At 39.3% G+C, this 22936-nt stretch overlaps 1 protein-coding gene and 1 non-coding gene across 2 annotated transcripts; one reads left to right on the top strand and one right to left on the bottom strand.

Annotated features, from left to right (window-relative positions):
• The first annotated feature begins 10430 nt into the window (after positions 1-10430).
• On the top strand, positions 10431-10536 carry LOC140815750 (small nucleolar RNA R71). Its single transcript, XR_012114399.1, has one exon. It is a non-coding gene; the product is annotated as a small nucleolar RNA R71 (small nucleolar RNA).
• A 7473-nt stretch (positions 10537-18009) lies between these two features.
• LOC140815175 (protein transport protein SEC23 C-like) lies at positions 18010-20650 on the bottom strand. Its single transcript, XM_073174291.1, has 4 exons — positions 20018-20650; positions 19372-19650; positions 18965-19138; positions 18010-18216 (listed from the first exon to the last, which is right to left on the bottom strand). Exons 1-4 carry the CDS (start codon positions 20480-20482, stop codon positions 18025-18027), a joined length of 1110 nt encoding a protein of 369 aa, XP_073030392.1. The 5' UTR covers positions 20483-20650; the 3' UTR covers positions 18010-18024.
• Positions 20651-22936: the final 2286 nt, after the last annotated feature.

The raw sequence follows: 22936 nt of genomic DNA, 5'->3' as shown, positions 1-22936 counted from the left end.
TTCTCCCCCTTTTGTGATATCAAAAAGACATAAGCATAAAGAGAGACAAATAAACAGGAAAAATTCCACTGTAAATGCAAGTCTTTTATACAATGATGCATAAAGATAAAATAAACAAAAAATAACAAAAACATAATCTAAGAATCCGCATCCCGCGACCTCTATGGCTCTCCTCATCTCACCTAAAATTTAAAATATTTAGCACATAAATGAATGTTGAGGCATAATTTGGATAAATACAATTAATTTGTATATCCGACATTAAATGCTCACATTAATAATACTCCCTCAATTTGAACAAATATGTACGAGAGTATTTGACTAATGTTTACAACTCATCATGCCAAGTTCACCACGCAAACAAGTAAAAGTAGATTCATCTAGTGTGTTGTAAAAATATCAGCAATTGATTCTTGGTGTCAACATAGTGAAGTTCAACAATCATTTGCTCAATGTGATCACGAATAAAATGATGTCGAATGTCAATATGTTGTACGAGAATGTTGAACTGGATTCTTTGTTAGACATATGGTGCTTGTATTATCACAAAAGATTGGAATTTTGAAAAAGTAACACCATAGTCGGTGAGTAATGATACTTCATCCAAAGATTTGTGCACAACAACTACCGCAGCCATATACTCGGCCTCGGTCGTTGAAAGTGCAACACAGTTTGCTTTTTAGAAAACCATGACACCAAGCAATTTCCCAAAAAGAAACAAGTACCACTAGTGCTCTTATCCACCTTATATCCTCCAAAGTCGGCATCACAGGAAGCTTTTAATCGAAAAATGAGTTCTTAGAATACCATAATCCGGATTTGGAGTATTTGAAAAGATATTTGAAAATGCGTTTAAGGCGAATAAGTGTGATTCCTTTGGACATGATTGAAATCGTGCACACAAGCAAACACTAACATAATGTCAGGTCTACTAGCAGTCGCATAGAGTAGGGAGCCAATCATGCTGAAAAAACTTTGGTCAACAGGTTTACCTCCTCATCTTTGTCGAGTCTGACTGTCGTGCTCATAGGTGTGGATGAGGCTTTGGAAGACTCCATCCCAAACTTTTTGAGCATCTCCTTGATGTACTTCCCTTGGTTGACAAAGAAACCATTCTTGCATTGCTTGATTTGGAGACCAAGGAAGTAGTTGAGCTCGCCCATCATGCTCATCTCAAAGTGATCCTGCATAAGCTTAGAAAAATCTCTACACAAGTGTTCATTAGTAGCACCAAAATAATACATCTAAATATATTGGACTATCAGCAAATCATTATCTTTAGTTAAGGTAAACAAGGTAATATCAACTTTACCCCTACAAAAACCGTTAGACAGCACAGAAAGTAGACAATTCTCATACCAAGCTCTAGGAGCTTGTTTCAAACCATACAAGCCTTATCAAGTTTATACACATAATCAGATAAGTGCACATCTTCAAAACCAACAGGTTGCTCAACATACACTTCTTTTTCAAATCACCATTAAGAAAAGCATTTTAACATCCATTTGAAACAATTTAAAGTCTCTAGAGCAAGCAAAAGCAAGTAGCATGCGAATGGATTCTAGTCTAGCAACAGGGGCATAAGTCTCATCAATCAATTCCTCTTTTGACTATATCCTTTAGCTACTAGCTAGCTTTATTTCTAGTGATTGTACCATGCTCATCTAACTTGTTCTAAATACCCATTTAGTTCCTATGACAGGTCTATCAGTGGGTTAGGTACAAGATTCCAAACTTTATTCCTTCAAATTCATTTAGTTCATCTTGCATAGCAATAATCCAAGAATCATCAAGTAAAGCTTCTTCTATGTTCTTAGGCTCTATGTGAGAAAGAGAAAGCAAGATAATTGCACATATTAGAAGAGCGCGTAAGATCCTCCTTCGATGGGTACCAATGATGAGGTCCATGGGATTATCTTGTGCGTAGTCCATCCTTCGGAAGAGGTGCGTCCTCTTGATCTTTAGGAACATCATCTGGCTTGTGGACTCCAACTCTTCGCCAAGGATATCTATCATCATCATCAGAAACAACAGGTCTGGCAAGCAAGGGTTAGTTTCATCAAATATGACATGTATAGATTCTTCAACTAGTAAAGTGCGTTTATTAAGACTCTATATGCTTTGCTAGAAGTAGAGTAACCAAGAAAGATACCTGTCTGATTTAGCATCGAACTTACCAGGTTGTCTTACCATTGTTGTGGATGAAGCATTTTGATCCAAAAAGCGGAGAGTAAGAAATGTTAGGCTTCTCCCTCTCCATAGTTCGTATGGGTTTTCTTGAGAATTGGCCTTATTGATACGCGATTGATGATGTAACAAGCATAACTCATCGCTTCAGCCCAAAAATATTTTGGTAGAGAATGCTCACATAGCATGTGTCCTTGCGATCTTTACTAGGGTCCTATTCTTCCCTCAACGACACCGTTTTGTTGAGGAGTTCTAGGACAAGAAAAGTTGTGACCAATGCCTTTGCTTTGACAAAAATTTGAAAAATTTTCATTTTGAAATTCCGTTCCGTGGTCACTACGGATTTGTTTGATCAACAGATTTTTCTCATTTTCAACCTTTTTGACAAAAATTTTGAAATGATCAAATGCATCAATTTGTGGGCTAAAAACAATGTCCAAGTAAAACGTGAAAAATCATCCACAATGACAAAAGCATAGGATTTACCTCCTAGACTAGTTGTCCTCGAGGGACCACATAAAATCTAGGTGAAGTAATTCAAGGGGCATAGAAGTGGATACAAAATTTTTTATTTGAAAGATTCTTGTGTGTGTTACCAAGTTGACAAGCATACAAAAAGAATCTAATTTTAAATTCAGCTTTGGCATTCCGGAAACTAGGTCAAGTTTTAAAAGTTTTTCTATGGTGCTCATCCCAACATGACAAGTCGTCTATGCCAAAGATGTTGTCATCAACATTTAATGTTACAAGGCTTTTTATTTTTGAAAAAGATGAATCTTTAAATGACCTTGTAAACATTTTCACTTCTATAACCTTTGAAACTAATGGATTTGTCAGTTGTGAGTGATACAGTGCAATCGTGTGGTGTGAATTTGACTTCATAACCCCTATCGACAATGACTAATGCTTAGGAGGTTAGTGTTTAAGTCTTTCACAAGAAGTACAATCATCAATAATAGTAGAGTTAGATAACCTATTGAGCCGATGCCTTCTATGATCCTTTGTGTGTCTCCAAAGGTCACATCCCTTTTATTTGGTCGAAGGATTGTAGCAGCTTTTTTCTCCCGTCATGTGTCGAGAGCATCCATGTCAAGATACCAAGTGCTCGATGACTTGTCTCCCTTTGTCCCTACAAGATTGAGATACAGTTTGATAGTTGGTACCCGTTCTTTGGGTCCTTTGAGTTAGTAGTAGTTGGGGATTTGGGGGGGGATCCATTTCCAATAAACTACTGTGTTGTGTTCCTAGGCTAATAATATAATCCTTTGAATTACAGCTGGTTAGGGGTATGACATTTTAATTCAGTGCATTGGAGAGGAGGTGCTAATTCAATTAACGATTTATTTTCACGGGTTTACATGCTAATTCAACTCATAAACGGTGCCTTTCAAGTTAACCACACAAAACTTTCAAATTTCACCATTATTCCTACAAACTTCTAGTCCCCACACATGTGTGCTCAAAAGTTCAAACTTTGTGCCAAAATTCATGTTTTAACAATCAAGAATACTGTTCATGAAATGACCCAATCAATACTTTTGTATACTATCAATCCAACCTCTTCATTGGCGCATAAATTATGTCTTCTCACCATAAACGACACTAGACAAAATAAATGCAACGAATAACTAAACAAACATAACAATCTACCCCCCTCATACTAGAGTTGTGCAATGCCCTCATTGCACAAAACGAAACAGACACTAAAAATGCAAACACAAATGCAGACTCAAAACATGAAAGCTAATAAACATGGTAGACTAAAACAAAGATAAGAAAGAAAACAGGAAACAGCTAAAAGGAAAAAAATAAATGTGCAAGAGAGGGGAAAACAGTAAACTCCCCTGATCAAGTGTCATCCTCATCGTGCTCCGGCGGTGGCACTCCTGCGGCCTCCCCATGTTGAGAATAATCGTACTGGAACTGGAATGGGGGAGGTGGTAACGGAGTCGGTGGAATGGTCGACGGGTCAACGCCCCCGTGCACAAGCAAAGAGCGCATCATAGAGTCAATGTGAGATAGGTGGTCCGTGACATACGAGTTAAACTGACTCTGATGTGCCTGGAAGGCGAGATTTTCATCCATTTTGTCATTTTGCGTTCGCCTGCGGGGTTGTGGTGGGAGGCGTTGTGGTACGGCAGTGCTTGATCCACCCGCATCCTCCCCCGAGAGGGAAAGTCCGCCCGTCTTTTTGCCCTTTTCCGCTGTTCGTCCTCCCGGCAAATTGGCTTCATCGGTTGAAGCCACTCTTCGTCGTCCCTGAAATGCACCCCGGCCCGTGCACACAGTTCGGAAATGATGCTCGGGAAGAAGAGACCTATGTGGCTGTTGTGGGTGCTCAGTATGATTTGCGAGTTGAGAAGTTTGCCCACATCGATGGCGTAACCTCGGTGCAACGCAAAAAGTAACACTGCACGCTCCTTTTGCACCTCGCTTTTGTGCGAGACTGGCATCATCCGTCGGGCCACAAACAGATACCACAAGGCGATATCAGCTTTCAAGTACTTTTCATCAAAACAGCTCGGCGATCCACCCAATGGTTTCCACATCGCACCCGGGTGGCACAGAGTCTCGATAATCAGATTGTAGTCGGGATTAGTCATCAATGCCTGGAAATTTGAGTCATCTACCTCGGCCGTTTCCAATATGGCGATAATCTTGGCCGAATCGAACGGCACAAGCTTGCCTCTAACAAAGGCCCGACCGTCAGTTCGTTCAACGGCATTGGCGTAGAATTCCCTAACCACCGACACCACAGCCGCCTTAGGTTGTTCGCCAAATTTTTCCCATCCCCTTCTTGCCAAGTCCACAAGAGGTGGCATATATCGATCCTCCATAGTACGCTGAAATCCCCTCTCAGTTATGGGGTTTCGGTGAATTTTAGCATGGTCATATCTCGCACGAGCCTCCGCACTCACGAAACGTGTTCTATCAAATGAGGATGAAGAGGAGGAGCTAGGATTACCTCGTTGCTTCTTGGGAGCCATGGAGTTGAAGAAGTTGGAACTTTGAATTGGAGATGGTGAGTGGAGATGGTGGTGCCTGCTCAAGAAAATCGAAAAGGAGAAAGGATGAGAGGAGTTAGGGATTTGGGGAGTGAATTTGGGGGAAAAAAAATTCGTGCAGAATGAGAGAAGGGAAAAGGGAATCGGGTGTTAAAAGCTCTCGCGCTCGAGCGGTAGAAAATTACCGCTCGAGCGCGAACCTCTCTGGAGTTTGATTTCAGAGGTGAGCTTTCGCGCTCGGGCGGTAGAAAAATACCGCCCGAGCGCCAACCTCTCGGGAAAAAATTTCACGAGGTAGACGTTCGCGCTCGGGCGGTGAAAAATTGCCGCTCGAGCGCGAACCCCTCTGTTTTTTTTCTTCAAATAATTTTTTTTTTTTGTATATAAATAAACAATAGTAAAACAAAATATGCTGACGTGAAAGAAAAAGAAAACTAAATTAAATGCAAGAGAAGGGAAAGAAAGTAAGTTCTCAATTTATCGTCGAGAGCTAGACGTCGGTCTGTCTAGTTCGGCATGTCTTGGAACCGGGTGATTCCAAGTTGTGGCTCAATTGTACCACCCATGTAGTGCTTCAGGCGCTGGGCATTGACCGTAAAATGTTCCCATCCTTCCCGTCTTTCAATTCTACAGCTCCCGATGGATATACTTTCGAAATCACAAATGGACCAGACCATCGTGATCTCAACTTTCCGGGAAAAAAGTCGCAGCCGGGAGTTGTAGAGTAGAACACTTTCACCCTCCTTGAATTCTCTCTCGATGATCCTTTTGTCATGAGCCTTTTTGGTTTTCTCCTTGTAAGACAGTGCAAGGTCGTAAGCCAAATTGCGGAACTCCTCCAACTGGTCCAATTGAAGCAAACGCTGTTCACCTGCATCAGTAAAATTAAAGTTCAGCGCTTTTGTTGCCCAATATGCCCGATGCTCCAACTCGACAGGTAAATGACATGCTTTACCAAATAACAACCTATACGGTGTAGTGCCTATAGGTGTTTTAAAAGCAGTCATATATGCCCATAGAGCATCATCTAACCTCACCGACCAGTCTTTCCTACTGACGCCTACCACTTTCTCCAGAATTCTCTTTATCTCTCGGTTTGACACTTCCACTTGACCACTCGTCTGGGGGTGATAAGGGGTAGAGATCTTATGTGTGACACCATATTTGCTTAAAAGTTTTTTCAAAGAGTTTGTTGCAAAAATGAGTGCCACCATCACTAATGATTGCTCGTGGTGTTCCAAAACGGTTAAAAATGTTTTTCTTTAGAAATTTTAGAACCACTTGAGCATCATTAGTGGCGTATGCTTCCGCCTCTACCCACTTAGACACATAATCAACCGCCACCAAGATGTATTTTTTCGTGAAAGAACTAGGAAATGGTCCCATAAAGTCTATTCCCCACACATCAAAAACCTCACATTCAATGATATTTTTTAACGGCATTTCATGACGGTTAGAGATGTTACCTGACCGCTGGCCTTTATCACAGTGTAGCACATAAGAACGAGCATCTTTGAAAAGAGTTGGCCAATAAAAGCCACATTCAAGTACCTTGGATGTCGTCCTTGTTGGTCCGAAGTGACCACCTACCTCACGGTCATGGCAATGGTTGAGAATTTGATCAAACCCTTCTTCCGCAACACACCGTCTTATCATGGCATCTGCACAAATTTTGAACAAGAAAGGTTCCTCCCAAAAATAATACTTCATGTTCGAAAAGAATTTCTTTCTTTGGTGAAATGTTAAATTTGGGGGGGGGGGGGGGGGGGGGGGGGGGGGGTGGTGGGGGGGGGGGGGTTGAGCCTGTAACAAGAAAATTTGCAAAATTGGCATACCATGGACAATTTTTCACCTCAAACAACTGCTCATCTGGGAACCAATCATTAATCGCATCAGTCACACATCATTACTGATAAATTCTAATCTAGACAAATGATCTGCAACCACATTCTCAACACCCTTCTTATCTTTTATCTCCAAATCAATTCTTGCAATAATAAAATCCACCGAAGTAAGCGTGGCTTTGCATCTTTCTTTGCAAGTAAATATTTAAGGGCAGAGTGATCAGTAAACACAATTACTTTCGACAAAACAAGATAAGCATGAAACTTGTCAAGTGCAAACACTACTGCAAGTAACTCTTTTTCGGTGGTGGCATAATTCAATTGTGCTTCATCTAGAGCCCTACTTGCATAGTATATGGTGTGAAATACCTTGTTTTGTCTTTGTCCGAGGACAGCACCTACCGCAGTATCGCTAGCATCGCACATTATCTCGAAGGGTAGATCCCAATCCGGTGCCACCAAGACAGGAGCCGTCACTAAGCGCTCTTTCAACTTCTCGTATGCCTGCAAACAATCAGAATTGAAATCAAAAGGCACATCTTTCATGAGTAAAGAAGATAAAGGTTTTGCAACTTTAGAAAAATCTTTGATGAAACGTCGGTAAAAACCGGCGTGGCCTAGAAAGCTTCTAACTCCCTTTACGGACGCCGGAGGTGGTAAGTTCTTGATAACTTCAACTTTGGCCTTATCCACCTCTATGTCGTGCCCCGAAACCTTGTGCCCTAGGACAATTCCCTCTTGTACCATGAAGTGGCATTTTTCCCAATTAAGCACCAAATTTGTCTCCTCACATCTTCTCAACACTACCTGCAGATTCTGCAAACAATCATCAAAAGACGAGCCAAAAATCGAGAAGTCGTCCATAAATATCTCAAGAAAAGTTTCAATCATATCATGGAATATAGCAGTCATGCATCGCTGAAAAGTGGCAGGGGCATTACACTAACCAAATGGCATCCGTCTAAAAGCAAAAGTGCCATAAGGACAAGTGAAAGTGGTTTTCTCTTGGTCCTCGGGCGCAATCATGATTTGGTTATACCCAGAATACCCATCTAAAAAACAATAGAACTCATGACCCGCTAACCTCTCAAGCATTTGATCAATAAAGGGAAGGGGAAAGTGGTCTTTACGGGTAGCATCATTCAATTTCCTATAATCAATGCACACACGCCATCCCGTAACAGTCCTAGTGGGTATTAATTCATTATTTTCATTTGTGATAACAGTAATCCCACCTTTCTTTGGCACACACTGAACAGGACTTACCCATGCACTATCAGATATAGGATAGATGATACCTGCGTCGAGAAGCTTAATTGTTTCAGCCCTTACTACCTCTTGCATCTTTGGATTTAATCGTCTTTGAGGTTGCACGAGAGGTGAGTACTTCTCTTCCATCAAGATCTTGTGCATGCAGACGGATGGATTTATTCCTCTGATATCTGCCACCTTCCACGCAAATGCACCCTTGTGCGCTTTCAAAACTTCCAACAGCTTGTCCTCCATCACATCTGTCAAAACAGCAGAAATAATGACAGGTAAAGTGTTATTCTCACCTAAGTATACGTACTTGAGGTGTGGAGGCAACGGCTTCAGCTCAAGCGTTGGTGGATCCTCGATGCTTGACCTTTGAGGTGTCAAATCTCTTCGTTCTCCTAGATCCTCCAGTCGCATCCTCATTGGCCTTCTCCATGGTTGGTTGGCATTAAAGTGTGCCACAATTTCAGCTCTTTCTTCGTCTAACTCCTCTTCTCCCAATTCAGTGTTGATAGTGGCCTCCAAAGGGTCCTTAAGAGCATCCTGCACATAGTTGGATACAAGAGAGTCAAAAGCATCAATTCTAAAACAACTGTCAGAATGCAGTGTGTGCTTAAGTGCATTAAAAACATCAAATGTAATCTCTTCTTCGCCCACTCTCAATCTCACTTTCCCTCTTGCACATCAATAAGTGCCTTGCCAGTTGCAAGGAATGGTCTCCCCAAAATCAGAGGCATCTCTGTATCCTCTTCCATGTCGAGCACCACGAAGTCTGCAGGGAAAATGAATTTGTCCAGTTTTACTAGCACATCCTCAATCACTCCGCGGGGGTACTTGACAGACCTGTCAGCCAGTTGCAAGGACATCCTCGTCGGCTTAGGCTCTCCTAATCCGAGTTTCCTGAAAACAGATAGAGGCATAAGATTAATACTTGCACCAAGGTCACACAATACTTTACGAAAAACTACATCACCAATCATGCAAGGGATAGAAAAACTCCCTGGGTCTTTTAGTTTCGGTGGGATTTTGTTTTGCACCAAAGCAGAGCAACTTTCGGTCAAATTTACCATCATGTGATCCTCCAATTTTCTCTTGTTGGCTAAAATGTCCTTCAAAAATTTAGCATAACTAGGCATTTGCATCAAAGCATCGGCAAAAGGAATATTAATATGCAATTTTTTAAACACCTCTAAAAACTTACCAAATTGTGCATCTAGTTTTGCCTTTTTTAATGCTGCAGGAAAAGGTGGAGGGATAACAATCTTAGGTTGTGCAGTGAGTGCTGGTGTAGAGTTAGATGACTTACCTTGAGACGTCGCAGCATGTTCATCCGGCACTTGGCTTTTCTCTTTTTCTCTAGGCTCCAAAACTTGTCCGCTCTTCAACTCAATGGCCTTCACTTGCTCTTTTGGATTAGTCTCGGTATTACTTGGCAAGGTGCCCGGCTCTCTACTTGCTATCATCTTGGCCAACTGTCCAATTTGATTCTCGAGCCCCTTTATTGATGCATCTTGGTTTTGGAGTCGAGTTTTCAGTGGATGAGATAAACTTAGACATCATTTGTTCCAAGTTGGACTTTTCTTCTCTAGGAGGATCGGATCTGTACATCGGTTGTTTCCCATATTGTTGTCCTCCTTGCGGCCTATTATGACTGTTTTGACCGCCCCATGAGAAGTTGGGATGTTGCCTCCACCCAGAATTATATGTGTTCGAGTAAGGGTCATTCCTTGGGCGGTTTTGGACTCCCACTTGATTCACCGGTGCCTCATCTTGCACATAGAAGGGATTTCCATCTTGACAGTCTTTCACATAGTATTCCCCTCCACACTTCTCACAGAATATCTCTTGAAGACGCATAGCCGTGCCACCCACGTTCAAGCCGTCTATTTTCCTGTTTAAAGCGTCAAGTTGTGCAGTAATAACAGAAAAATCAGTTACCTGGTGAACTCCGGCACTTCTCCGCTGGTTGTTCCGGTCAGATTGAGGATGATAGCTGCTAGCAGCCATCTCCTCCAACAACTCATATCCTTCTTCCGCAGTCTTCCTCAAAAGGTTCCCACACGCAGCAGCATCTATCATAGTACGGTTAGGAGTAAGCAAACCGTAATAAAAGGTTTGAACGACTAACCCAAGTGGCAACTCGTGATGTGGGCATCTTCGTAATAGATCTTTGAAACGCTCCCACGCCTCATATAGTGACTCTTGATCGAACTGAGCAAATGTTGTGATGTCTGCCCGCAGCTTCATGGTCTTCGATGGAGGGAAGTATTTGATGAGAAACGCCTTCGCCATGTCCTCCCATGTAGCTATCGAACCTACAGGTAAACAATTTAACCAAGCTTTATCTTTATCACGCAAAGAGAAAGGAAATAAACGCAGTCTAACAGCATCATCAGAAACTCCATTAAATTTAAAAGTATCGCAAATCTCAAGAAAATCCGCGATGTGTGTGTTTGGATCGTCCACAGCAGTTCCTCCAAATTGGACGGTGTTCTGAATCATCTGGATAATGGCTGGTTTGATTTCGAATTGGTTTGCCCGCACAATCGGCCTCACAATGCTGGGGCGTGCACCATCCAAAGAAGGCTGGGCATACTCTAACATGGGTATGCCGCGTGGCATCTCAATTCGTCTCTCGTTTTGGCGCTCCGCCTCCTGCTCTTGTTCGTGCCTCTCCATCAGTTCCTTAAGTCTTTGCTGTTGTCTTCGCCTGCGGAAAGTCCTTTCAATTTCAGGGTCACACTCAAGCTCCAAGTCAAGTGACTTTGGCATGCACCGGAAGAGATATCTGAATTAAAATATGGAGTGTTAGTTCAATAAAAATAAAATACACTAAAGGAAATAACTAAAAATATAATTGTAGATTAACAGTCCCCGGCAACGGCGCCAAAAACTTGATCGAGCAAAACTTGCACTGTGAATTCCCCAATAAAAATATGATTTTGTATGCTCAAAATAAATCGCAAGTGCACGATGTCAAGTAATAATATAGTGTATGTGAATACGAGTATCGTTCCACTGAAGACTGTATTTAACAATTATTATTTTAGTTATTAAAACTTTAGCGACGAAAGGTGATTTGTTGTGTTATAACTACTAAAATGCAGAAAATTAAATAAACAAGTTCAAAGATTAAATGATCAAATATGACTGCTAAATCGATTGATTAAAGTTCAAATGATATCAGAATTTGTTGGGAATCCTGGTTCACCTACCCCTTATTAATTTATTAATTCGTTCGATTGTGTTCTACGCTTCCGACAGGATTTCCTATTCAATTGAACACACTCTCTCGAGCTATGCCAAACTAATTCACTCAATGAAGTAATTAAATGTCTTTAATTATTTATCAAGAATGAATCGCATTTCGATTTATGAAACCCCCTAGTTTTCGACCCTAAGGACTATGACTATCGGCACGTATCCAATTTCATATATCTATGTAAATTGTAGATCCGCGAATTATACCACTCGATCCTATAACTAGTTATTCTCTCGAACTCACTCGGGATATAAAATTGTCGTTAAAGTTAGCTACGCTCAACGACACAATGAAAATCGTAAAATAATCAAGAATAAATCACAAATCGAATTATAAATTAACTAGATCAAAGTTTGGGGTAGGATCCCCTTTAATCCCAACAAATATTAAAGTTAGCTACTAGAATTCATAATGAAAATAAGCAAAACAATATTTAAACAACGGAAAATAAACTAGAAATACGAGACGTGACGAAATCTGCGAAGAACGATGCCCGGAAACCGTCGAATCTTCAATCCAAGTGCAAAAGCTCTCCAAAAACTCCTTGTGCTCCTTCAATCCGTCTGAATGATGCTCAAAAGTCGACCAATCCCCCCTTTCCATTCCAGCCATCCTTCCAACTAAGGTAAGAAATCGAGCATGAAATCTTGCCAAAAATAGGTGGCACTCGGGCGGTAGAAAATTACCGCTCGAGCGCCACACCTTCTGTGAATCTCCTTGAGAAGTGCAGCATTCGCGCTCGGGCGGTAGAAAACTACCGCTCGAGCGCCGACCTTTCTGTTGCCTTGGTCACCTTTCGCGCTCGGGCGGTAGAAAATTACCGCTCGGGCGCCACTCATTCTGTCGGTTGACCCCTCATTTGTACACTTTTCTCCATCTTTGGTTTTCCGGTCACTTTTCCCTGCAAATTCGTCACAAACCAGTGAGATATGATAGAATGCAAATGTTCGCTCAAAAATAAACAACATGTAACTAAAATGCATGCATGCACAATGCAAACACAACTAAAACTAAGGCAATAAAATACGTAAAAACGACACATATCAACATGCGGTTGTATTCATTTTATTTCCTTCGTATTTATTGAAAAACAAATGGGACCGAGTATTAAACTTAGTCTCATTAAAGCATTCAAAGCTGACCCCAGTTTTAGAACCACTTGTTAAAAAATAAAGAAGAGAAATGTTCATACAACAAATCTAACTTTTTGTACATGCTCAGATGTGGACAAGCCAACATAAAAAGTTAAAAAACTTCATAATATTAACCTAATTGCCCTGCACATGCCGCAATGTGGAAGGCTCAATAAACCTTGCATCCCAAAAAAGAAGCACCACTGAACAACCTTCATGCAACTTAATCACTTGCCATTAGTCGTCCTCTTCCCTACGGCCATTGAAATAAAAAAAATTGTTAGAATCAATATATTACTCAGATTAAAAAGAGGGCCAAAAATCTGAAATTGTGATAAAGAGGTTCTTACACTCATCTCAGCGTTGCTTCACTGCAGCGTGTGTACACGAGGTTACAAATAAATGTCCATAGAATAACGCAGCTATGAATACAAATATAATGCTGACAATACATTCTAAATTATACTGATCATTAACAGCTACAAAAAACAACAAAGTAAGGGATTACAACTATTTGCATATAAGCTGCCAAAAATTACAACACCAAGTTTGTTTTTTTGGGGTTACAAAATAGCAACATAGAGTGAACGACTTATATGATATCACACACCAACTTCCACTACATTTCGCACCACAATATTTCATACTAACAAACAAACAAAAAACATTTTACTCACTTAGAAATTACAATAAGAAGCATAACAAACATCAGTACACACAATATTGAGCAAATGCAACCAAAGCAACAACAAACTTGTTCGATATTTAAAGGTGTGTGCTCCACTGCATCATTTGGTGGAGCTGTGGTGGTTGATGTCGTAACTGACTTGGTGTGCACGTGTTGGTCCGTCTCAACTGTATCGGCATTCTTCAAAGTAAATGACAGTGAACTAGAAGATGCATTGTATGCTTTTGAGTGGCGACGCTGTAAAAAAAAGGGAAGTAGGCTTTTGTGACGAATTTGAACCCATGTCAACTTTGGAGGATGGTTCATTGTTCGAAGAAACTTTATGATACTCATCGTACCAAAAGAATCGGTTACGATGTTTCAAACCGGCTGGACATATAAAGTAATAGTGGCCAGGTCGTGATGAATGTGGACCAGCTTCACGTAGTACCATAAATCCATTGTCGCAAACGCACTGTGGTGGTGTCTTCACATCCATGAAAGCTATGCTAAAGAGTCATTCAATGATTTTCTTAAATGAGATACGTCGGTACACATATCTGTTTAAAATACATATGCGACCGGATTGATTATTCCTCAACAACAGCAACTTCGGGAAAAGAAAAACTTTGTAAAATTGATTCGCTCTTAAACGGAGAAGATGACAATGACATCAATAAACACATAAAGCCACACAAGTCCAAGTTGATAATCATGTACCAAAAACAACGGTAGAAGCTGCAACCCATATAAGTTGTTGTAACTCCGAAAATTATATGTCGACATATTTGCACAAGAAATTAACGGAAATCAACCAACATTCGTACAACAAAAAATTACTTCATTTTGAAATAAATACTCACAGTGACGTGCAATAAGATGGTTGTAGCTCGATTTTCCTTCCGGGTAATAGGTGCTCAGGTAAAGATTATTGCCAAATAGCCCGATGAACAACCTGCATAATCGAATTTATATCATTACGATGTTTGATTCACACTAAACACAGCAAGATCCACAAATTTTTGAAACAAATTTGAAGTTCAACGAAAGGTGTTGACGGCAAAGGGTTTTATTCACAGAATGGGCCAAGGAATCGTGGTGGGTGAATGAACAAATTAGGTGTGAAATTATAAATTGTAATCAAATATCAATGGGTATTTCAAATGGGCTTATTTTTTAAGTCACCCACTTAAAAAAGTCACCAAACACAAAATCTGATTTAATCAAACCAGACAAATCTTAGTTTATCATATACTTAATCATTGTTTACTAATCCTTTCATTAATCATATCATCTCAACCAAATGTTGCCTTTGAGTAAAATAGTTGGTTGAGTAATTTTAAATAGTACAAAGTAAATATACATATATGCATAAGTAGTCGGCCGAAAGCTTTAAAAAAAATTCTACTACATTTTAAAGAAAAAGAGTAGTATACATTTCATCACTGATAGTGACTGCAAGGACTAGTAGGTTATTATTAGCATACAATACGGTTCTCTAAACACATATATGTCAATCGAATACGCAATCATTGGTATATCTAGAGTTGCAAATGAATTCGATAACGATGTGATGTATATTTGAATAATCATAGTGACATCATCCGTGCAACTAAGAAAACATGTTTACTTAATGCACATATCTTACTCTGCCAGAGATTACTTGTACTATTAACTCATCAAATCACATAGGATATTTAAACTCATAGGTGAGCAGTGAAACTACAATGCATCAGCTTCTACTTATGTCAAAACTACACTCAACCTAGCCACTTGATGACCCTCATGGAGTCGGTAAACAAACCAAAGTGCAGTGCTAGTATATAGCGCCTCTATATTATCTCGAGTCAAAGGTCTAATGACGTATAACTATAATCGCAGGCTAACACACTCAATAAATAATAACCACTTGGAAAATCCGATGGAGGATTATTCGGCATCTCATCCAACGAGCATTTATATGTGAATATACATCTTCATGCCATTGCCAATAAAATGTGACGTTTACATCACATATACTAGTCTCGAGTGAACTTTATCCTTGTATTAGACGGCTGAATCAACTAGAAACGAATTTATAATACACATTACACTTCTTAACGATTCATGTGCCTTGTGGACCTCGTGTTAGTTATATAATATTCAAGAAATTTATCTATGCAGCTTTCATGAATATACAAATAAAGTAAATATAATAATTTGATAAAACCGTAAAATACTATTGAAATAAAGATTGTTTTACAAAAGAGTCTGATAGGATCGGTTAAAAGACTATGAGTGTTTAGAAGGGGGGGTTGAATAAACACTTCTCGATTTTGTCAAATCCTTCGAAAAAGATAGTTCAGTTTTGTTACAAACTGAACTAGATATCCCAACGATCAAAAACAATCAGTTAAACTGAATATGCAGTTGCGGAAAATAAACTGAATGAATGATAGAGTATCTAACTGATATATCAGTCAGTGCAAAATGTTCGGCAATCTCCCTTTTTAGACTCAACATTTCAACTGATATATCAGTTGTTGTCTTGTTGTCAATAGGATCATTTTGCACTACTCTGGCCTTTTCAAATGATGAGGCAAGCTTTTGATATTCACGAACCATGTCGTGAAGGGTTGTAATAAGTTCTTCCCTTGTGAAATCAGTTGAGCTGAAGTCAAATACCTGTTGGCTGCTTGACTGATCGTCTGTGTCATCAGCCATTAAGCACTTTACTTCTTCCTCATCTTCACTAGAGCTGCAAGAGGATTCTGGTTCTGACTCTTCACTGTCAGTCTCTGCCCACTTGGCTTTGCTATCCTCAGCCAAGAGTACCTCATGCTTCTTTCTGTAAGGCTTCTTATCATCCTTAGATCTCCTCTTATGCTCATACACCTTCTTCTTTCTTTCAGTTGACACTTGACTGTCCTTCTTAGGTTTGAGACAGTCAGCAATAAAATGACCAGGTTTGCCACAGTTGTAGCATGCATTGGATTCTTCTCTAGAATTTCTTTGGTATTGCTTCTGAAAGTTTCCTTGATTTTTCCTCATGAATTTTCCGAATTTCCTGATGAATAATGACATTGCGTCGTTGATCTGCGCCTTTTTCAACTGAACCAGTTGGTTCTGATCTTACAGCAGCTAAAGCAGTTGTTGCTGCTGGGGTAGATGGTTCTCCTTCTCTAGTTTGTAGTTCAAACTCATATGCTTTTAAGTCAGCAAATAGATCGTGCAGTTCAAATTTGTTCAGATCTTTAGATTCCCTCATTGCCATAGTTTTGACATCCCATTCTTTGGGTAGTCCTCTGATCACCTTCAATGCCACTTCTTTATTCGTATACACTTTTCCAAGTGCATTCAGTTCATTGATAATACAGCTGGTTCTTTCATCATATTCGTGCATTGTTTCTCCCACCTTCATTCTGATGTTGTCGAACTTCTGCACAGCAACTGAAAGTTTATTTTCTTTGGTCTGCTCGTTGCCTTCGCAAAGTTGAATTAGTTTCTCCCAAATTTCTTTGGCGGTCTTGCACATTTTGATTTTACTGAACGTCACTTTGTCCAGTGTTTTGTACAATATGTCTTTTGCTACATTATCCAGATTTGCTTTTCTCTTGTCTTCAGCAGTCCACTCATCTCTGGGCTTTTCAATACGGTTCGGTGCCCCATCTGTGATTGCAATTGCTGTATTGGCTTTCAAGATCTTCATGGGTCCGTCAGTTATAACGTACCACATGTCATCATCCTGTGCAGACAGATGAGCCTGCATCATGATCTTCCAATCGTCAAAATCTTCTCTGGAGAACATGGGAATTTTGTTGAATGAAGACATAGTGAGCACTTTCAGTGTAGATAATCTTTGAAAGGATATGCCCTGCTCTGATACCACTTGATAGGATCGGTTAAAAGACTATGAGTGTTTAGAAAGGGGGTTGAATAAACACTTCTCGATTTTGTCAAATCCTTCAAAAAAGAGAGTTCAGTTTTGTTACAAACTGAACTAGATATCCCAACGATAAAAAACAATCAGTTAAACTGAATATGCAGTTGCGGAAAATAAACTGAATGAATGATAGAGTATCTAGCTGAAAAATGAAAAACTAAAGTAAAGATAACACGATATGTTTCTGGATGTTCGGAGATTTGAATAACTCCTACGTCACCCCTTCTATCACGAGGATAGGATATTCACTAAAAGACTTTGATCAAATACAAGCAATGTACTGACCCACTTCAGTTATGGACTTATCCCTTTGACAAAACTGAAACTCTTAGTATACAACACTTTTCAAAGATCGTAACTGATTTTAGTACAACTTGAAAATCAAACAGCGATTACAAAGTGTTATGTAAGCTCTAAGATGTAGTCTGAATACTACTGATATGACTTGTGAGCGAGAGCTTTGATTTCTGATTGTGAGCAAGTATTTTCGCAGCGTAACAGCAAGTAAGATTATAACTGAAGGTCTCTGTTTCTCTTTATGCTGTCTTCATCTATTTATAGGCTTTCCTTACAACGGTAACATTAAAGAATGTTTGAATATCCTTACCGTTGATTGCCACGTCGGTACGTTCTGACAGTCGTGCACTGCTCATTCTGAAATGCGGCGTTCCACTACCAGTTTGCAGATGACTGTACTATTTGTCGGTTGTCGTTTTCACTTCATGACGTGTACAGCGGGTTGCTGATCTAACATGTAGTCACCAAGACCAGTAATACCTGATCAAGAGCACAGGCAAAAACATCAATCACGTGTCCTTGATGAACAAGTTGCTTCGAAAGTCCTTCATAGAACTTCACTGATTTGTGATACTGAGGAGCAGAATCTTTGTCCAGGTCCTTGTGAGAACGTAAAGGTTCGGAAAGATTTTTTGACACAATCTACAAATAAATATATTGTCATGTCACAAAAAATCTGGTCCCTTGAGAATCCAAAGAATGACTTCTGAATCTCATCCAGAATTCAGTTTTTCATATTAAGATACCAATATTTTTGCAGTAGTGGAACAAAAACGTAATTTACGTTTTCCTGCATTTCTAGTCTAATAGACCAATGACTATCAAATTTTAACCTCTTTCACTGGGCAATGTGATCCTTAAATATAGAACGATGTAAGATTTACGAATAAACCACAGAATTTCGAGTCTGATAGAGCATGAACCAAAAGCAGAATCCAATTTGGTTAAGAGGCAATAAAGGTTCGACGAGATATTAAAAGGTCCAGTATGAAGGAACACGGGCAAATTCTTCGGTAAACAAGAAATTTTACACATCATCCGATACTTGTGCCTATGAAGACACCCTGACATAAACAGGTCATTTTTTTTAACTTAGTAAAATACTTTTGAGTGTTACGACAATGTTCATGAGAAATAATTGCAAAATTCCCCATAAGGAACAAAACATGAACTTAGCTCTATAGATACATAATACAAATTAAAGCTTTACATTAACAATTTCGAGAACAAAGTCACAAAATAAGCTTTACTCAAGTAAGACAGCCACAGACTACTCATGTACGTATTTTCATTGTTTGTCTCATATATATTCATTATTATCCATTATGTACTTTGGCTAAGCAAAAAAATTAGGAGAATATGCATGGCAATTGTATGGAGAAAGACTTACAGCTCCTGATCCTTCTGTTGACGGACCACCCAAAAATGCCATAATTCTAGCACCAGAACCAGGGACACATACTCCTAACAAATGAGCAGCCAAACTCAAAGCTGTGCCAGTGCACCTAGCAGCTCGTTGATCTGACGGAACTGGCCAAGGATCTTTCTGGAGCTCCTCCAATATCTTGCAAACAAATCATCTTCGTTGAATAAAAAAGGCAATGAGAGCATAAATCAAAAAGGAAACAATTAATATGTTCATCAACACACGTATACTTGATTATAAACCCACAAATTTTCCCAATTCTAGCATTGATTTACAGATGAGAAGATGATATAATCATTTCAGCGAACTCGTAACATTGTTCTTCAGGAAGAGAGATTAATTTAAAGAAATTTCATGCTTAAGAACCATACCGAATTAAGAACAAACTCGCAATCAGACGCAGGCAATAAGAACCTGGAAATGCTCTCCTGGGACAGCCCGTCTCTTACTCCTGCAATAACCCCAGTACTCGGCCTCGGCCTTTTTGCAAAGAAACCCATCTGCTCCAACAATTGATCCTTAGTTACCTCCTTTGTACCCTTGAACACGTGAACCTTTGAAATCTGCCCAAATCCCAGCTCATGAACATGCACATATGTTCCAAAAGTAATCAGCCCAACCAAACAATTCTCTGCGACCATTCCCAACACCTGCATTTCCCAACACGCAAACAGGTTTAAATTGATAGAAAGAGAAATAGAGAATATACTTCCACTGAATAACTTATAAGAAAACTGATTGGAGAAAAGCTAGCTAAAAACTTAAATGACTACTACTCAGATCAAAGTATTTGAATTCGCTAATAGGCATCAAATGCAGGTGACCAATTATATTGTACACCCCAAGAAGAAACTAATCTCCACTCTGGACAAATTACAGCTCAAATAATAATCGGACAGAAGTTGATTAATGACTATCAATTACAACTTACGTACTAATAATTAAACTTAATTAATCAAGAATCCATAAGATTCACCAAACATATATACTAAGTAAAGTGGAAGAATGATTTCAAACCTGTAAAAGAGCGGATTTCAAGAATCCTAGCTCCTCCTCAATAACACAAGTATCTACCACCAACAAAAAAACGTTACCGCTACCAGACTGAACCTTCTCATTGGGAGCCGAAGTCTCGTACTCAATGGTAGTATACTGAGGGAAGAGCTCCGCAGGCAAACTTGTCTCTGAAATCGACTGGTAATGCGGCGGGAAGTGGTTTCGGTTGAGACAGAAACTGCAGATCCAGATCTTGTTGATGGAAGAGAAATCAACGATAGAGAACGGGTTGATAACCGATCGGCAATTGCGGCATCGGAGAGGGGAATATGGGAGGAGCGGGGTGGTGGAAGGGAGTGGTTTTAAGGGGGTGTAAATAGCGGAGATTGGAATTAGGCAGTTTGCTGCTTCGGCCTTCGTTCCCGGGAGGACGTTCCACGGCATGCGGACTGAGTCTTGGGATTCCAAATCCTGGAATTCCGACATTTCGCAGTGATGATGGTGAAAGTGGCGACGACGGAGACTGGCTGCGGTGGCGACCGGTGGTTTCGCTGCAGGGGTCTCTTCCGACAAAAATGTCTACAGATTGAGTTCCAAATATTCTTTTCTATTTTGAAATTGAAATTCGCGTGGAGTCGCCCATCTTTTTTTTTCCTCCTTTGATATTATCTGTCCTCTATTTTAATTTAGACATTATTAAATATAAAACTGTAAATTATGAGATTTAATTCATTAAAACTTTCTAAAAAATCATAAATTTCAACTATTATTTATTGGTTTCTCGTGGGTCCTAAGGAGAATCAAACTCTTAATCATTGATTAAATAATCAACAACTTCACTAATTTGAACATCTTTGAAGACAATATCAAATAATCTTTGTCATGCAAGAATGGTATCTAATCACATAAATCGTTAAATATTCATAAACGCTTAGAATATAAACGGAAACAACTTTACGAATAATTTAAGCTATTCAAGATTTAAAACACTCAGGCGCACATGCACATCTTTAATCAACCAAATATATTATGCTCGATTGTTTGGATTAGGGGTGGGAAAAATACCGAAATTACCGAAAAATAATCATACCGTACCGACATTTTTTTAGGTATACCACATTTTTTCGGTATATCGAATTTTTTTTCGGTATAATTATGGTATTGGTGTGAATTTTTTCCATAGAAAAATTTCGGAATTTCGGTATCGGTACCGGTATGAATTTTTTGATATCGATATTTTTGCCACGGTATACCGAAAATCCACCCCTAGTTTGGATCTCAATAAATATTCGATAATCATGCATTATTAAATTTATATGGAGAAATGAAATATATGATCAAATATGGCATATTGTGGAACACAAATAGAACGACAGGATCAATGGTGATCACAAACTATACAAGAAAAGAGCTTAGTTGCAAATGATTTGGGCTTTCTTTGATGGCTCTTGACTTTTATTGGTGCTATTTGTCGATTCCTCCTTCGTAATTGCATTATCCTTGACAACATTTGTGGATCCATCAGCCCAGTTTGACTATGTTTCTCACATTCATCAACCACGTGATCAAGAACGTTTGAACTTAATTCTGATTACACCCATCAGATCATAACAAGAATGTCTAATAGCGTCGTCTCATGATCTCCTAGGTATCAATAATAGTGCCTGAAAGAATCAGTAAGTTATGGTTAGCATACAGTACGGTCCCTTCAAATCATATATTCCGATCAAATCTGCAATTTTTGGTACATCAAGAGTCGCAAATAAATTTTATAAAGATATGATATATCTTGGAGCAATAATAGTGAGGAAACACATTTCCATAATGCATATGTCTTTCTCTGGCCAAATATTTCTTGTACTATTAACTCATCAGATCATATAGGATATCGACAACCGTAGGTGATCCCTGAATCCTCGAGTACAATACATTGACTCCTAATTATTTCAAAACTACACCCAACCTCTCCACCTGAGAACCGTCAATGGAGGCGGTAAATGGATCAAAGTGCATGCTAGTACAAAGATTCTCCATGTTGTCCCTGTTCTAAGAACTAATGGTATACAACTATAACCACGGACTATTCCACTCGATAATGATAACAACTTGAAATTCCGAAGCAGGGCTATTCAGTGTCTCATCAAATGAGCACCATCTGTGTGAATGGACGTCTCCCAATTCTCTTACCAATGAAACTTGACGTTTACATCACATATACTAATTTCAAGCTTGAACAACTTTTATCCTTGTTTTAGATGGATGAATCGACTAAAAAAAATTTCAAATATACATTACACTTCCAAATAAATTTCATGATCCGGTAGACTTGTGGACCTAATGGTACTTATAGTATATTCAAAGATTTTATCTATGCAGTTTGCATTGATATATAGATGAAAATAAATGTAATAATTGAATAAAATCATAAAATATTATTAAAATAAAAATTTTGTTTACGTAAGAGTCAATAAAGTCCAGCCAATAAAGCTCAAACCAAAAGTTGTCTTGTTGGCCACATTTTCTAACAATCTGAAGAACCTAAGGGGGGGGGGGGGGGGGGTGAATAGGTTCTTTAAGGCCCTTTAGCGTTTTTAAAACGAGTTTGAAAAAATTGCAAGCGGAAGACTTGAGGGACAATCACAAATAAAAATGAATGCGTAAAGTAAGTGCGTAAAATAAATGCGTAGTAAAGTAAATGCGTAAAGTAAAGAGGGATAGAGATGTTTATGGAAGTTCGACGAAGAATCGTCTACGTCTCCCCTTCTCGATGAGGATCGAGGTATCACTATGACGACTTGGCTTTAGGAGCTCCAAGCTAGCTTTTACAACCACGCCTCGATGCGTCTACTTGGCCTTGAGGGCTCCAAGGATAGCCACGAACTTTACAACCCACTCGAGAGTATTACTTTCACTCTTTTTCTACAACTCTTTTGATATTAC

The sequence above is a fragment of the Primulina eburnea genome, chromosome 15, assembly GCF_022965805.1.
Source record: "Primulina eburnea isolate SZY01 chromosome 15, ASM2296580v1, whole genome shotgun sequence".
Classification (NCBI taxonomy): Eukaryota; Viridiplantae; Streptophyta; class Magnoliopsida; order Lamiales; family Gesneriaceae; genus Primulina; species Primulina eburnea.
This window is presented reverse-complemented; position numbering and strand designations above follow the sequence as displayed.

Bases quoted from the DNA above. Each gene is read 5' to 3' on its own strand.
- LOC140815175 (XM_073174291.1), bottom strand. From the start codon at position 20,482: ATGTCGGAATTCCAGGATTTGGAATCCCAAGACTCAGTCCGCATGCCG. The intron at 19,651-20,017 runs GTTTGAAATCAT...TGGGAAATGCAG, and splicing joins TGAAATCCGCTCTTTTACAG to GTGTTGGGAATGGTCGCAGA. The intron at 18,217-18,964 runs GTAAGTCTTTCT...ATTTATTTGTAG, and splicing joins CAACAGAAGGATCAGGAGCT to ATTGTGTCAAAAAATCTTTC.